Genomic DNA, 14883 nt, shown 5'->3' with positions numbered 1-14883 from the left:
TATGGCTTCTTAATGTAACAATCTGCACTATACATACATATGTGGTGATCAATTGTTCAAAGTAAAACTCTGAGTCATCTAATCACAGGTATAGAGTAAATGTACTTAAAAATACCTGGAAAAGTCTTTATGAAAAGATTTAGAGGCAGTTAAGAGAGAATATTTTTTCCAAAAAGTAATCCTAAAAGGTAGGTGCTTGTGATTTCTTGAGAAAATGCATTTTGATTCTCTTTATTTCTACCAAGATATATACCTTAAATCTTACATTCTTATTTATGTATATATGGGTTCTTTATCCTAAAGAAGTTAATAGAAAAAACCAAAGAGAATGAAACAATTGTATCTCGAAATATTAGTAGAATATACTGTAATTACATTAATAATTACATTAATATTATGTTTTCCTAATTGCATTATATACTTTGAACATTTGATAGCCACACAGACTGGTACTCTAATATAATCAGAACCATTAGTCTACCCCTCTTTTATGTGACAACTACAATAAAGTGACAGTAATAGTTGAAGCCAAAAGCAGTGAGTGTAAGGAGAAAGAAGACAACATTCATGAGTGTCTCCATTCTGTGTTCTATGCCTTACCTGAAGTACACCTTCCAACAGCACAAACTCTGAAAGACACTCTCACTCTCATATATTTTAAGAAAGATCAAGAGGAACAGCCATGGAATAGAATCCTATGTAATTGAGCAGAAAAGAATAAGCATAGCACTGACCTGAAAATTCTACCTTTCACTCAATGAAATGAGGAAATCAAATATTTCTCTGACTCCCCTTTTCACAACCTTGTTTGAATATTTCTTTACGTACTATTACATGTTAGCATATAAGACAGCCAACTATCACTAAGAGATGGTTCCTGAGTTAATTTAAATACAGTACTATAGAAGGAACATATTTACAACACGTAGGAAGATTCTGAATCCTATGTCTCATAAATTCTATCATCCCTCAAATACATGGTGATATAGGAATTCCTATACATTACTAGATCTAATTTCGATAATTAAGTAATATCAAACCTTTCAAGGCATACAGTGCATATGACAATGCATAGTGTCCTTGGTGAATAAAATTTTGTAATTCTTTATAGGTAATAATATCTCTTTTTCATAAATCATATACTTACTCCATGTCCTGAGCATTCTAATGCATTGTTATTTGTTTTGCACTGTCCAGATTCAATAAATGGATAGAGGGATTCACATGTCTGATTGACACAAATTAACTTTTCGCCACAAGCAGTTCCATCTTGCACCAATGTCCAATCACGTCCTCGTCGAGTTTCTTCCTGGAGCTCATATCTCACAGTTCTGTGAAAAATCAGAATCATTATAATGACTGGACTATGTATACTATATTAGTTTCCCAGTGCCAACCACTAATATCATATCTAGATTTTACTGTGATAACACATCCTGAATTAAATTTGTTTCTCTATGGATTACAATCAATAATAGATTTCCAATTCATAAACATATTGCACACTAACTTGAACATTCTATACACCTACTGAATCTAAACTCTCCAATCAATTTTGGTAAAATGAACTGGTCAAAAATATATTGCTAGACAAAAAAAACTTAAATTTCTCTGAAAATTAAACTAATAGGGCAATATGGATTAACATTTCTGTAAATTCAAAAACTATTCTTGGCTTTCAACGTACTTGCACTCATATTCTTGTCCTCCCATAGCTACAATAGTTCTTGAGTAACTCTGGTCCATGTTAGGAGTTACAGGATGCTGCATACCTAACTGGCACTGCAGGGTTCCACACATAATATTGCTGATAGAGAAAAGGAATAAATTTTCAGCTCATTTTCCATGGCTTTCAAGACAAATTATGAGCTAAGAGCATTCAAATTAGTACAAAAGAAGAAGAAAACTTAAATGGTAATTACTGACAAGTATATAATTTTGTTTTTTTTACATATATCTCGTATCAGCAGAAGCTACAAAACACGAATTCTCAAATCAAATATGGACAGATGGTACGTAATTGCAAAATGGAGTCTACTCATAATTGGCTGGAGCAGATCATGCAAATCTATGCTTAATGAAGCGGTGACACCAACTGAAGCTATAAGTTGAATAAAACTATAGAGTTCATTTGGTAGGTCATAACTTACACTAAATTCATTTCTTGGCACCACAATTTCATCTATATTTCCTTAGAATTTGTGTATGAACAGTATTAAAATACAAGTCACAATGTTCTGAAAAATGAGAGTATGGAAAAATTTCAACGTTTAAGAAATTGATAAAAGTTTTACCTGCAATTCCCATTCTTCAAATTTAGGGTTTTACATGATTTTTTCATCATTCCTCATTATTCCTTGCTGCACAATACTCAGTTTAAAAGCTGTCATTTACCTTCACATCTCTTACACTACAAGAGCTTCAGATACACCTCATAACTGGAAAGATGCTGAGATTTTCAAAACCATCGTTCACTTTGGTATGCTACTGGAGACATGTGATCAAATTCCCCCTGCATATGCCTGATGAAATGTAAGAGCTGAGGGCTCCTCTAAGAGGGGTTATTTGGATGGTCCCTCTTTTTTGACCGAAACAGTAAAATTTTCAGCTTCTAACTCTGCCAGACTGTAATCCTCTGACCTTCACTTCCCTCAAGATTTAGAAGACCCATTATGTTGACATAGAGGAACTAAAGGGTTGGATGACTTTCTTTGGTCTCTTTTGGGTCTTTCTGAAAATTTTTCATTATCAAAAGTTCTAGAAATTCTTTAGGAAAAAGCATTCAATTTCTGATGAAAATGGAAAAAATCTTATTGTTCTCACTGTTGCTGGGATGTCAGACTCCCTGCTATACATACACAGGTAAAATGTTTGGTTACCATACCCATCCTTATCCTTTGAGCATACTGCATCTCTCTTGGAGGCCAGTTCTTACCATCTAACTAAGTGTGGCCATCTATCAGTACTCTGCCTGACATGTACCTACAGAAGATGGATGCAATAACAGCATTTAGGCCAAAGTTTCCTTCCTTATAAGAGTAAATCTCTTTCTAGCCACATCCTCATCTTACTAGAAGTTAGTGCTATGTATATGGCTCTTCATACTTTTCTGGTAGCAGCCTAGAACCAATTGTATTCATTTTTTTTCCAAATTAGGCTGCAGTGCCAGGTCAAAGGTCTTGTCATTTGCTCCTCTTTGCCAAATGTGTCAGGATGAAGTTACAAAGTACATATTACATATACGTAATGATTGATATACCTAAACCTGACTTTTTATGTAAGTTCAAGATGTCACTTTAAAAGGAAGACCAGCAGCGAATATGAAGTGACCTATGAAAGATAAAATCTAGATTCATGGAAAAACCCAATAAAGAATAAGTTATTTCTTTTCTACCATCATATTTTTTGTGGTATAAGCTAAGGGTGTGGCATGTGATGCGCTTATGTAAGTTTACGAAAAGGCTCCTTAGGGTATTTTTGAACTGGATAGCTACAGTAGTAGTTTTTTTATGAGAGGTAATATTAATACTCATTGATGTACTCACCCAAGCTCACACTTTATATAACTACCATTTCGGTGTCTTCCGCAGTTACCATATATAACACCGTCTACATTAAACTGCTTGTAGCATGTTTCATCAGATGCTTGACCACCTGAAAGTACAAATAACTTTAAATCATACAATATAAATATGATAGTAAAAGTTGGTGAAGATTTCAACATTATACAGTATTTCACATTTCCATTATTAATTTGTTATAAGCATAGCATTTGTGCAGAATGAAAAAATGAATTCCTTAAATATTTTCTGTAAATATATAAAAAAGTTGCCTAAGTAATAGTGAAATAAAATATGTTGTCATATATTCCAATTAAATATAGAAAATACGACAAATACCACTATCTCTTAGTATACGTTTATTAAATCGTATCATCATCAACAGTTGACTAGACTTATGACAGATGTATTAGAAAAAACTGATATCTACTTCCTATTCTACTTACCATAGCCCCATATAACTTCACACTGATTATTCAGTGTTGGACAAACACCTTTGAAACAGTAGCCTTTGCCATTACCACATTTATTACCAGTCTTCTTATATATATCCAGGGGGCAAGAACCATGAAGGCCATCGCAGTACTCTGGGATATCGCACTCTGTTTTTGCCTTACGACACATGTATCCCTTGGGCCGCAACTGTAACACGAAACAACGCATGGTAATAACTCAAATGTCATTTGATGGTTAAAAAGAACTGGGAATATTCAAAACAACGAATGATACTTCTGATTCTTTTCCATCTGGAACTTACCCTGCAGTTATCACAGCATGGACCTGTAGCACACTCAGCTTCCAGCTTGAGCCTACATGTAATGGGGTCACAACACGGGTCAATTTGACTGCATTTGTCTCTTGGGCCACAGTCACACTGTTCCCCTTCATCTACTCTGCCATTGCCACATTCAAAGGACTGGAATAAAGACTGAAAGGTAATTACAATCTTACACAACTATCCTTGTGAAGATGAGCAGTAAATCACTATGTCATTCTACAATTAAAAAAAGGAACATAAGAGTAGCGGAAACAAAAGTTATGCTATTTAGTCCCTAATCCATGCCATTACAAAGGTTCAATCTGCTAAACTACATCTGATACTTCAGTAATATGCACCAGATTTTAATACAGAAATTCACCTGTTTCTTAACAACAGTACCTGCTTTGTGTTCCTCTCTTACTTCACTCAAAAGAAATTATTTGCATTGATTTGAACAGGTTAATTCTCAATCAACACTATATTGAAAACACAGTATCAAATAGCAGTCACAAGTTTCTGGGGTATTATATGTTGGCATGCGACATAATAATTACCTAAAGTAACTTATGTAAAGATTTACAGGAAACGATTCTTCCTTTTCATAGCATTAATTAAAAATCCTGTACCACCAGATCTTGGACAACTGAAATTAATTATCATGATATCCATTGAAAACAAAGAAGTGAAAAAGCTAAAAATATGTATGCCATACTCACCTGTCCTGGTCGCATACTGTCTGTGGGACCCTTTCTAGGTGGATTCGGCCTGGGAACCTTGAACTCCAGAGCATGAAAATAAGGAGACTAAAATAATCATACATATTTTGCAATGTCTACTAATACAAACAAAATGTATATAATGGCATAACAGTTTATTAACAGTAATTCTATAGTAAAAGTGTGATACACAGGTAATTTTATATATGTAATAAAAGACTGCCTAAAATATACCTAGGAACCAGCCAAGTCTCACTTATCCTCACTCAGAATAGTGTCGACTGACTGAACCACAGCCCCCACCTCATTCTCAAACACATATACATACACACACACATACACACACCAAAAACTAACCAATCTGGGTTATAGGTTGGAATTACTACCATCTTTTAAACAACTAATTTTCTTGTCACATAGGAATGTTCAGCATATGAAAATGTACAAAGGTATGAACAAATAATTTTGGCCTAAAAGAGGATGTACTTAATAAGAGCATTCTAAAAACTATTTTAAGCATAAAACTGTTTTGCATTCCAATAAAATTCAGCTTTGTGTTCCATATTAAAGAGAAAATAAAGGATAATTAAAGTCAGACATTCTATAAACAAGTCATTGTACTAAAAACATTACTGACATAATCAATTTGAAAGGTTGCAACTTAAAAATATTTGGGAAGAAAAATTCTGCAAAGAATGTTCTTTCCAAACCTTAGCTTCTTGTTATACGCCCTGCTTTCTTTAATAAATAATTGCATAAATGCATAAAACAGTAGTAAGTATAAATCAGAAACAGGGGCAGGTACAAAACTGAAAATCTAGATATGTGGAGAAACTATGAAAAATAATATTCACCACTGCATATTCAAGGCAGCTACCTTTCAAATATTCCTTTATATTTTTGTATTCAACCAACTTTCTCACATAACTTTTGCTTTTGATTAGCCTATCCCTACAATTAACCATAGCAATAAAGTAGTTAATGTATGTATTAACATCACACAACTTACTAAGCTTTCCCATATAACCTTCAAATTTTGGGGATTTGCCTGAAGATATTTTGCTGAGTCACATATCGACCAATAGAGGGGTATTATGCTCTCCCGAAGGTAGCAAAGTCAATTACAATCAAAGTGCTCATTTTCAATTCTGCCATCCTGAACACTGGCAACATATCAGAAAAATGTGTGTGCAAAACAGTATCTTGAATCTGAGTTTGAAACAGCTATTCTCCAAGTCCTTACAAACAACTTTAAAAGAAACATGGATGAGATAAATGACTTTGCAAAAAGAATACAGTAAACTTGGTAACACATGTTTTATCTTCCTTGATAACATAAACCCTTTACATGAATCCCCTAGCCACCAATGATATGCCCGTTGTGTTGAACATCTCAGGTCAGAACAAGACTAATTTTTATGCAAAAATGCTAGAGAATGTTAAATCTTTTGATATTTTGAATTTGTGAGGAAGCTCCCAGAGCTACTAATTTGAACATGAAAAAAATTAAGTGCTCTTTTAATATATAGAGCTGTCAAATAGGTTATGCACTTTTGTTAAAAGGCACACTTCAAAACATGAGGACAATCAATTGAGGAGAAATATACTTGTACTTCCTGTTCCAATGACTTGGGGAAAAATTGGACAGATTCAGAACTCTGAGGAACTTTAGGATGGTTGATTTCCATAATCACGCCATTCTTTTTTTATTATTTTCAAATACTACTCCCTTCTACTGATGCAGAAGACAAATTAAACGGTTTATTTAAAAATCCTGTAAAACGCACAATAAGGAGAAACATCATCATTGTAATGGGGAATAAAGGCCAGTCTTAATTACAAAGGAAAGGTTCCTACTTCTTTAATCAACTTTACAGTGTATAACACTAATAAGCAATCATTCAAAAATGACAAATTTTCTAAGACAATTTGTATTTTTCATAGCTACAAACCTGAGGTCTTAAAAACAGGATAATTTCTACCGCCTAGCTGGATCAGGTTAAATCGGAGATGAAAGCAAGGAATCTTGTGAGATCTGGCAACGCATGCGTATATCGGTTGAAGAGTGGTCAAGGACCACGCATCTACGCCACCGCGTCAGTCTTTCCCAACTCAGGATGTCTTAGCAGACAGAAAGGTGGCTAGAGGTGGGTAGTACAACGTTAAGACCTCAGGTTTGTAGCTATGAAAAAGACAAATTGTCTTAGAAAATTTGTCATTTGTTCATACGTGAACAATAGGATAGACTCATACTTTAAGGGAGGTACAAGACATCCTAAACCGGCTGGGGGCCTACCCACCATTCCAGCTCCAGAAGAAATAAATTCCGGAGAGGGACTGAAGCCCGTGTGAAGCTAGATAAATTGATATCTAACCACCTAGACACTGAGCGACGTACAATGATATATGGGAGAATCATTGTATAGGGAACCAAAGAGAAACTTTGACTGTCCAACAACAAACCAACACACCAGGGTTTGTTACCACTCCCAACTCCCCCTTGCCAAGGAGCGGGGCATACACTACCAAATAGAGGGTTGGATATTTGTATACCAAGCGACCACAGTATTATTATGACTACCTTACTCACCTGTATCAGACCAGTCCAGCGAAAGAAAGAGAAAGACAGAGACCAGCCAACTCACTCATTCTCTCATCCACACAATCATCTTAGGTAAGATACAAAAGTACCCTGTTAAGGGCAACTATGAGTTACACAACCTATTGGGCAGCCACCACAGGAACCAGGGAAAATGTGTCCTTAGATCTGTGGGCAACATCCTTAAGATAGAAAGAGGTGAATGTGGACTGGCATAACCAAGTACCAGCGCTCAGCACTCTATGCACAGCCAAGTTCTTTTTGAAAGCCAGAGAAGGACCAATACCCCTAACGTCATGTGCTCTAGCCTGCACAGACATGGTGGTGGAATCATCCAGAGTCAAGTATGCCTGTCTGATGGCTTTCCGTATTCAAAAGAGATAGTATTCTTTGACACCTCTTTCTTTGTAAATCCTGTGCTAAAAAAAAGTCTGCGGCAGCCTGGCCTAAGGTGCCTTGTTCTTTTAAGATAGCAACGCAGGGCCCGGACGGGACACAACAAAAGCTCTTGAGCATCACCACCCACAAAATCATTCAGTGATGGAATGGAAAATTAAGTGAACCTATCATTGTGCAAAGAGGGATTTTGGGTCTTGGCCATGAATTCCGCGACATATTCGAAGGACACTGACCCCCAACCCTGGAGCTCTCCTACCCTTTTTGAAGATGCCAAGGCCAGGAGGAAAACCGTCTTGAGCATCAAGTTCCTGTCAGATGAACGACTCAAAGGCTCATATGGACCCTTAGTGAAGCTCTTGAGATCCAAGGAAGCATCCCACGTTGGAGGCTTGAGCTCCCTAGGAGAACTTGATTGCTCAAACCCCTTAACCAGCAAGGAAAGTTCCCAGGACGAGGAGATGTCGATACCTCTGAGGCGTAACACTAAACTCAGGGCTGCCCTGTAGCCTCTAATGGCAGAAATGGACAAATGTTTATCATCTCTGAGGAAGGTTGAAAAGTCTGCTATTTGCTGAATAGAGGTTGCGAGAAGAGAAAAACCCCGTTTATGACACCAATTACAGTAGATCGCCCATTTGCCTTGGTAAATCGCAGAGGTCGACCTTCTGAGACTGCTGGATTCTACTGACTGGTGGAACCTTTCCGCACTTGGCTGGCACAGGAGATGCCACCAAGGGGGAATTTCCCTCGGAACCTCCGACAACAAAGACAGCAGATCTGGAAACCATTCTGCCTGAGGCCACAGAAGGGCTACCAAAGCCATCCTGAGACCCTGTGAACTCATCAGCCTGTTCAGAACTTGACGGATCAAACAGAACGGAGGGAAGGCATACACCTCCAGGTTGTCCCAGGGATGTTAGAATGCATCCTCCGCTAACGCCAACAGATCTGGAACCACTGAACAGAATATCTCCAGTTTCCTGTTGAATCGAGTCACAAAAAGGTCCAGCATGGGTCTCCCCCAAACCTGGAAGAGCTTGTCTGCTACTACTTGATGAAGGGACCACTCTGTGCCTAGCATCTGATCCCGATGACTGAGTTTGTCTTCGACCACATTCCGTTTGCCTGGGATATACCTGGCTGAGAGCTCTACCAAATTGCTAACCACCCACTGGTGAACCTCGATGGTCAAGGCGTGAAGTTGACATGAAATTAGGCCTCCCTGCTTGTTCACATAGGCAACCACCATGGTGTTGTCTGACATGAGAATGACAGAATGACCCTCTACCTTCTCCCAAATCTCCTTTAGACCCAGGAAAGATGCCTTCAACTCCAAAACGTTGATATGCTGTGGTTTGTCCTCCAAACTCCAAACGCCTGAGGCAACGAGGCCACCTAAATGAGCCCCCCATCCTGTGAGGGAGGCGTCTGAAAACAGAAAGAAGTCTGGTGGGAGAGAATGCAGAGGGACACCCTTCAAAAGATTTCGGTCGTCCAACCACCAACAAAGATCTTCTCTCATTTCCAGAGACAGAGGAACCTTTAACAGGACACCAGAATTCCCCCAGTCTCCATTCTATAGACTGAAGATGAAGACGCCCATGAGGGACCAGCTTCTCCAGGGAAGACAAAACTCCCAGAAGAACCTGCCACTGATGAGCTGACTGATGTGGTTCTAACAGGAAGTTGCGCGTCACCACTCGCAACCTCTCCAACCTCTAATCCGATTGGAAAACTCTTGCAACTGCCATATCGATGACCATGCCCAGGTAGAGAATCCTTTGACTGAGTACGAGGTTTGACTTTTCCTGGTTGACCACGCTGCCCAGTTCCAGACAGAACCGAAGTAGACAATCTCTGTCCTGCAGCTTCTTTTCCCTGGAACCTTACAAGACCAATCAATCATTGAGGTACCTCAGCAAACGGATCCCCTGAGCATGGGCCCAACTTGATACAAGAGAGAAGACCCTTGTGAACACTTGAGGGGCTGTGGTCAGCCTGAAGCACAGGACTTTGAACTTGAAGACCTTGTTTCCGAGAGAGAAGTGAAGGAACTTCCTGGACATCGGATGAATAGGGATATGGAAGTATGCGTCCCTCAAGTCTATCAACAGCATGAAGTCGCCTTCCCTCACAGCAGCCAACACTGAACGCGGGGTCTCCATCTTGAACCGTGTCTTCCTGATGAAGTGATTCAAGGTGGATAAGTCGATCACAGGCCTCCAACCTCCTGATGCCTTGGGCACCAAGAAGATGTGACTATAAAACCTGAGACGGACGCACCACTTCCTCTATCGCATCCTTGTCCAGCATCTTCTGCACTTCTTCCTGAAGAGTCAAGAACTTCAGAGAATCTGGAGGACACACCCTCCTGAGCTGCGACTTGTCTGAGAGAGGAGGAGAGAATTCGAATGGCAGTGGGTACCCCACCCGAAGGACATCTACCACCCACTTCTCCGCCCCATAACTCTGCCACTTGGACCAATGGCAAGTCAGGCAACCCCCACCCGTGGCACAGGAGAGGGAGAGGCGCCTAACCTACTGATGGCCCCCTTTACCTCTGCCCCTGGGGCCCCTTCTCGGCTTAAAAGAACAGAAGCGAAAGGGATGTTGGTCCTCTGACCTAGACTGGGACGAACGGGAGGCCCTACTGGAACTGAGCTCCTCGACGGCCTACCAGGTGATGATCTTCGTGATTGCTGCTGGGCAGGGGGAGGAGGAGCCGGACATCTCTGAAGATGAGACTCTGACTTAGACACAGCCTGGTGCACTAATCTGTCCTTGGTGTCATCCTCCAACTCGGTCCGAGGGAACAGAAACTGAGACTCCAAAAGATCCCCATCCCTCAATAACAGCAAGGACTCAGGGTCAACTGATCTTTCCATCCTAGATAAAGCTGCATCTCTTCTAATCAGGAGAAGGTTAGCCCATAAATTATCACTAAGGTAAGCCACATATGAAAACGCCTTGCCTCCGGACTGCAACAAAATGGCAAGAGAGGATGCACTCACCAACCCTTCTGGGGACCTGTCAGATGCTATCTTGGCAATGACCATAGACCAGAAGTCCAGCTAAGAAACTGTCTGCAACATGGAGGCTGCCATGGATTCCAACACTGAGGCATCCTGTGGAGACAAGGATGGAGCCACCGACCTCACCTGCTCCAAAGTCAATCCCGGCTTCTGACGAATGATGTCTGGGTTAAGATGAGACAACATCAAAATGGCAGAATTTATAGCATAGTACTTCCTATGCCTCGTGAGAGGCGGGGGTAGCAGCTTGGCAGAGCCCCTAGAGCAAAGCGAACCATCCCGATCTGAAACAGAGGTGTTAAACCTTATGCAAGACTGCTTGGACGTGCCCTGACAAGGGAAGTTGAAACGATGACTTGGGATCCTGCGTAGCTCCCAGCAAGGCTTCCAAGTAGGAAGGAGTGCAAGACAACCAAGGCGGAGTCCTACTCTCCAAATTGTTGAATCCACGAATGAGATTGACAACTTCTGAAAAGGAAGACAAAAACTCTTGCATGTCTCCCTCCTCCTGCTCTGGCAACAGAGACTGACCACGAGAAGGGTGTGCAGGCTCATCTAAAGCGCCTTCCTCGTTTAAATTAATGGAAGAACCAGCAGCCAAACAGCCTGAATCTCCAACCAACCTGTCAGTGCTGGGTCCAAGCACTGACTCTCACGATGAACCAACCACAACACCAGGGACATCACTGCGCACTCTCCCAACAAGTGACTCTTTAACATGGCTGCGAACGGGCATGGGCATGGCAGACGTACGAACGTGTGTCGGTGAGGAATCCCGAACACTTGAGATCGAATGAGAATCCCTCGGAGTCGAACTCCTGGAAGTACCATGGAGAGGGGCAGGCAAACACTCCTGCTGCACCAACTCCGCACTCACAACCTTCCACCTCTTCACAGGTGCCTTGAGATCCTTACGGCAATGAATAGGCCCTGGAGAAGGAGAAGTTGGCGCGCTTGCAACATGTGCATGAACACAGGAGGTTGCAACACGCTCGTGACTCGATGCAGAGGACAAAGCAGCCACTGCAGATCGCATAAGGGAAGATACACTAACACTCTGAAACACCAACACTCAGGAACATGGGCGTGTTGCTCCTCACTCGCAGGCAAAGAAAGGGCAAAGTCCTTAGCCTCCCAAAGCTTGATACACTGATGCGGCAGAGATGGGGGAGAAGGAGAGGAAGACAGCACTGGCTCCTTACGCAATCTCTTCGCAGGAGGTGGGGGCCATGTAATATGCTTGCTTCCAGTCCTCCCAGCTGACATGGCAGCCAACTTCTCTTCTAAAACAGAGTCCAATCTCTTAAGAACTGCCTGGCATAAAGCCTCAGATGGATCAGCAAGAGAAGGGTCCGACGACATGGAAGGGAGATGCAGCGAACTGGATGGCAGAGATGATGCCATGGCAGCAAACGATGACAACACAGGCGAGCGAGGCGGCGCAGTGGAGACGACTGGGAGTGACGTCATCGATGGAAGTGATGTCATAAGTGGTGAAGACGTCAAGGCTTCCCTTCGATCCGAACGGGAAGCAGACGCCACTGGCGGAGAGATACAAAATGACTGACCCCATGACGTCACTAGCAGGGCTGACGCTCTGGCTTCCCTCTGACTCGAAGAAGCAACAACTGTCACTGGCAGAGCAATACAAAATGGCTGACCTCGGTCACCCACGAAGACGAGGCCAGGAGGAGGGGGGAGGGCCTGGAAAGCATGAGAAGGGGGATAGCGAGCGTCCATGAAGTGCATCAGCAAACCCTCCAAGAACGGTGAACCCCATAGCCCAAGCATCTCCCAAAGCGCCGCCATCTTGGATGCCTCTGACTCTGCAATAAAAGGAAATGATGAAAAAGCCTCCTCCCTCTCGAGATTCAAATTAACTGCCGAAGAAGGGGCAACATTACATAAACCAGCCTGAGGGCCTCCCGAGACTTCCAACAACGAAGGGGACAAAGGCACAACACTACTATGGACAGTAGGGGACGAAGCATCTGGAAAAGAAGAAAAACCCTCCCACGAAGGAAGAGTAGAAACCCTATGATGCTCCCTCTTGCTATAAAACAATTTCCACTACTCTTTAGGCCATACATGGCATTCTGTGCAAGAATTCGTTGTTGTACAAACATTAGAGCGACACCTACTACAAGTAACATGGGCATCGGTTGCAGTCGAAGCCAAAAAATGAGAACAGAAAACGTGGAGTTCCGGGGCACACACATTGACGAGGCAGAGAAGGGGCAGGAGAAGCCATAATAACAGCACACAAACACTAAAACACAATCGAAACAGGTAAAGGTCGAGAGAGGTCAACCACAACTCTCGCCCAGGCGGTTAAGAAAAGACTGACGCAATGGCGTAGGTGCGTGGTCCTTGACCACTCTTCACCCGGTATACGCTCATGTTGCCAGATCTCACAAGGTTCCTTGCTTACATCTGCACTTAACCGAATCCAGCTAGGCGCTAGAAATTGTCATGTTGTTAAGACCGAAGGTTTCTTTGCGTATGAACAATAATGAAATTTAAAACTGTCTTTTCTTTTCATACAAACCCTTTATTATGGTACCTAGTTTCTGTCACAAAATTTCCAAGACAAAAATTCTCCGAAGGAAGAAGATTCATCAATGCATGTGGTAAGCTCACCCTACAACTACAGGAATAGTTCACCAGACCAACCCTCACAGATCAGATAGGTAAGGTTATGTGTACAGTACACATCCGTTCCAAACACAAAGACTATAATTATAACAAGGGGGTCTTTGTTATTATTTGCCATAAAGGCTTAGCATTGTTTACATGGTAATCCTAGGTGACAACACTAAGATTAGGGAACAAAGCTTCCAGGTTAAACAAATCAAGAAAGGTAAAACAAGAAACTAGAAAACATGCACAGTGAGGACGAAAATTCAAAGTAATAATAATAACAAAATACCTCTAAACTATATGAAAAATTAGGGAAGAGCAGCAAACTTCTCCAGCAAAAAGGTTCATTCCTAAATATATCCTAACAAAGTAAAACATAAAGCTAGCAAAAATGAACAGGAAAATTATCCTAAACACACAGAAAGAGGTAGCAAAATCACCCAACACCCCAATTACTAATCCTAAATAACACAGTCTGCAGTAATTTTCTGTAAAAAAAAACGTTAAGTGTTCTGCACTAACAACTAAAAGATAAGGCACTACAAGGTAAGACGATCACATCATCATCCCTGTTCATTTTTTGGCAGCACTCTTTCTGGGCATTGATTGGTCTATACTACAGGCCTTAGTTGTCTGCCTAAAGCTCACTGTACGGACAATGGTAATATCTGCATATAAAGGGTAACTGAAAAATAACTGATGACTATGAAAGAAATTGAGCGAAAATGCATTTTTTTTACATGAAAGTCAACAGTTTGGGGATCTAGGTGTTCACAAGCACAAACAATGCTTGAACTGGATATCTGTAAATGCACACACATATATAAGATGTATATATATATATATATATATTATATATATATATATATATATATATATATATATATATATATAAATATAGTCCTAGAGGTTCTGCCTCTGAGACTGGTTCTGGGTCAGTCACTCGTTTGCGAGCTTCCTTACGTGCATGCAAATCTGTGATATATATATATATATATATATATATATATAATATATATTATATATATATATATATAGATATATATATGATATATATATATATAGTATATATATATATAGATATATAGATATATAATATATATATATATATATATATATATATATATACATATATATATATATATATATATATATATATAGATACATATATATAATA

The 14883-nt window shown here is 40.5% G+C and overlaps 1 protein-coding gene across 28 annotated transcripts in view; it reads right to left on the bottom strand.

Annotated features, from left to right (window-relative positions):
* The window catches only part of LOC135217022 (disintegrin and metalloproteinase domain-containing protein 23-like), a 613617-nt gene that overhangs the window by 108644 nt on the left and 490090 nt on the right, over positions 1-14883 (bottom strand). For 25 of the 28 annotated variants that reach the window (XM_064252608.1, XM_064252615.1, XM_064252618.1 and 22 more), the window contains 6 exons: positions 5037-5123; positions 4318-4488; positions 4007-4202; positions 3546-3654; positions 1688-1807; positions 1148-1331 (listed from right to left, as the gene is read on the bottom strand). In XM_064252608.1, the coding sequence (XP_064108678.1) occupies positions 1148-1331; positions 1688-1807; positions 3546-3654; positions 4007-4202; positions 4318-4488; positions 5037-5123 (867 nt within the window). The remainder of the gene's footprint in view (positions 1-1147; positions 1332-1687; positions 1808-3545; positions 3655-4006; positions 4203-4317; positions 4489-5036; positions 5124-14883) is intronic. The other 3 variants (XM_064252596.1, XM_064252597.1, XM_064252599.1) reach the window with 3 other exon arrangements.

Source organism: Macrobrachium nipponense, chromosome 7 (genome assembly GCF_015104395.2).
Source record: "Macrobrachium nipponense isolate FS-2020 chromosome 7, ASM1510439v2, whole genome shotgun sequence".
Lineage (NCBI taxonomy): Eukaryota > Metazoa > Arthropoda > Malacostraca > Decapoda > Palaemonidae > Macrobrachium > Macrobrachium nipponense.
This window is presented reverse-complemented; position numbering and strand designations above follow the sequence as displayed.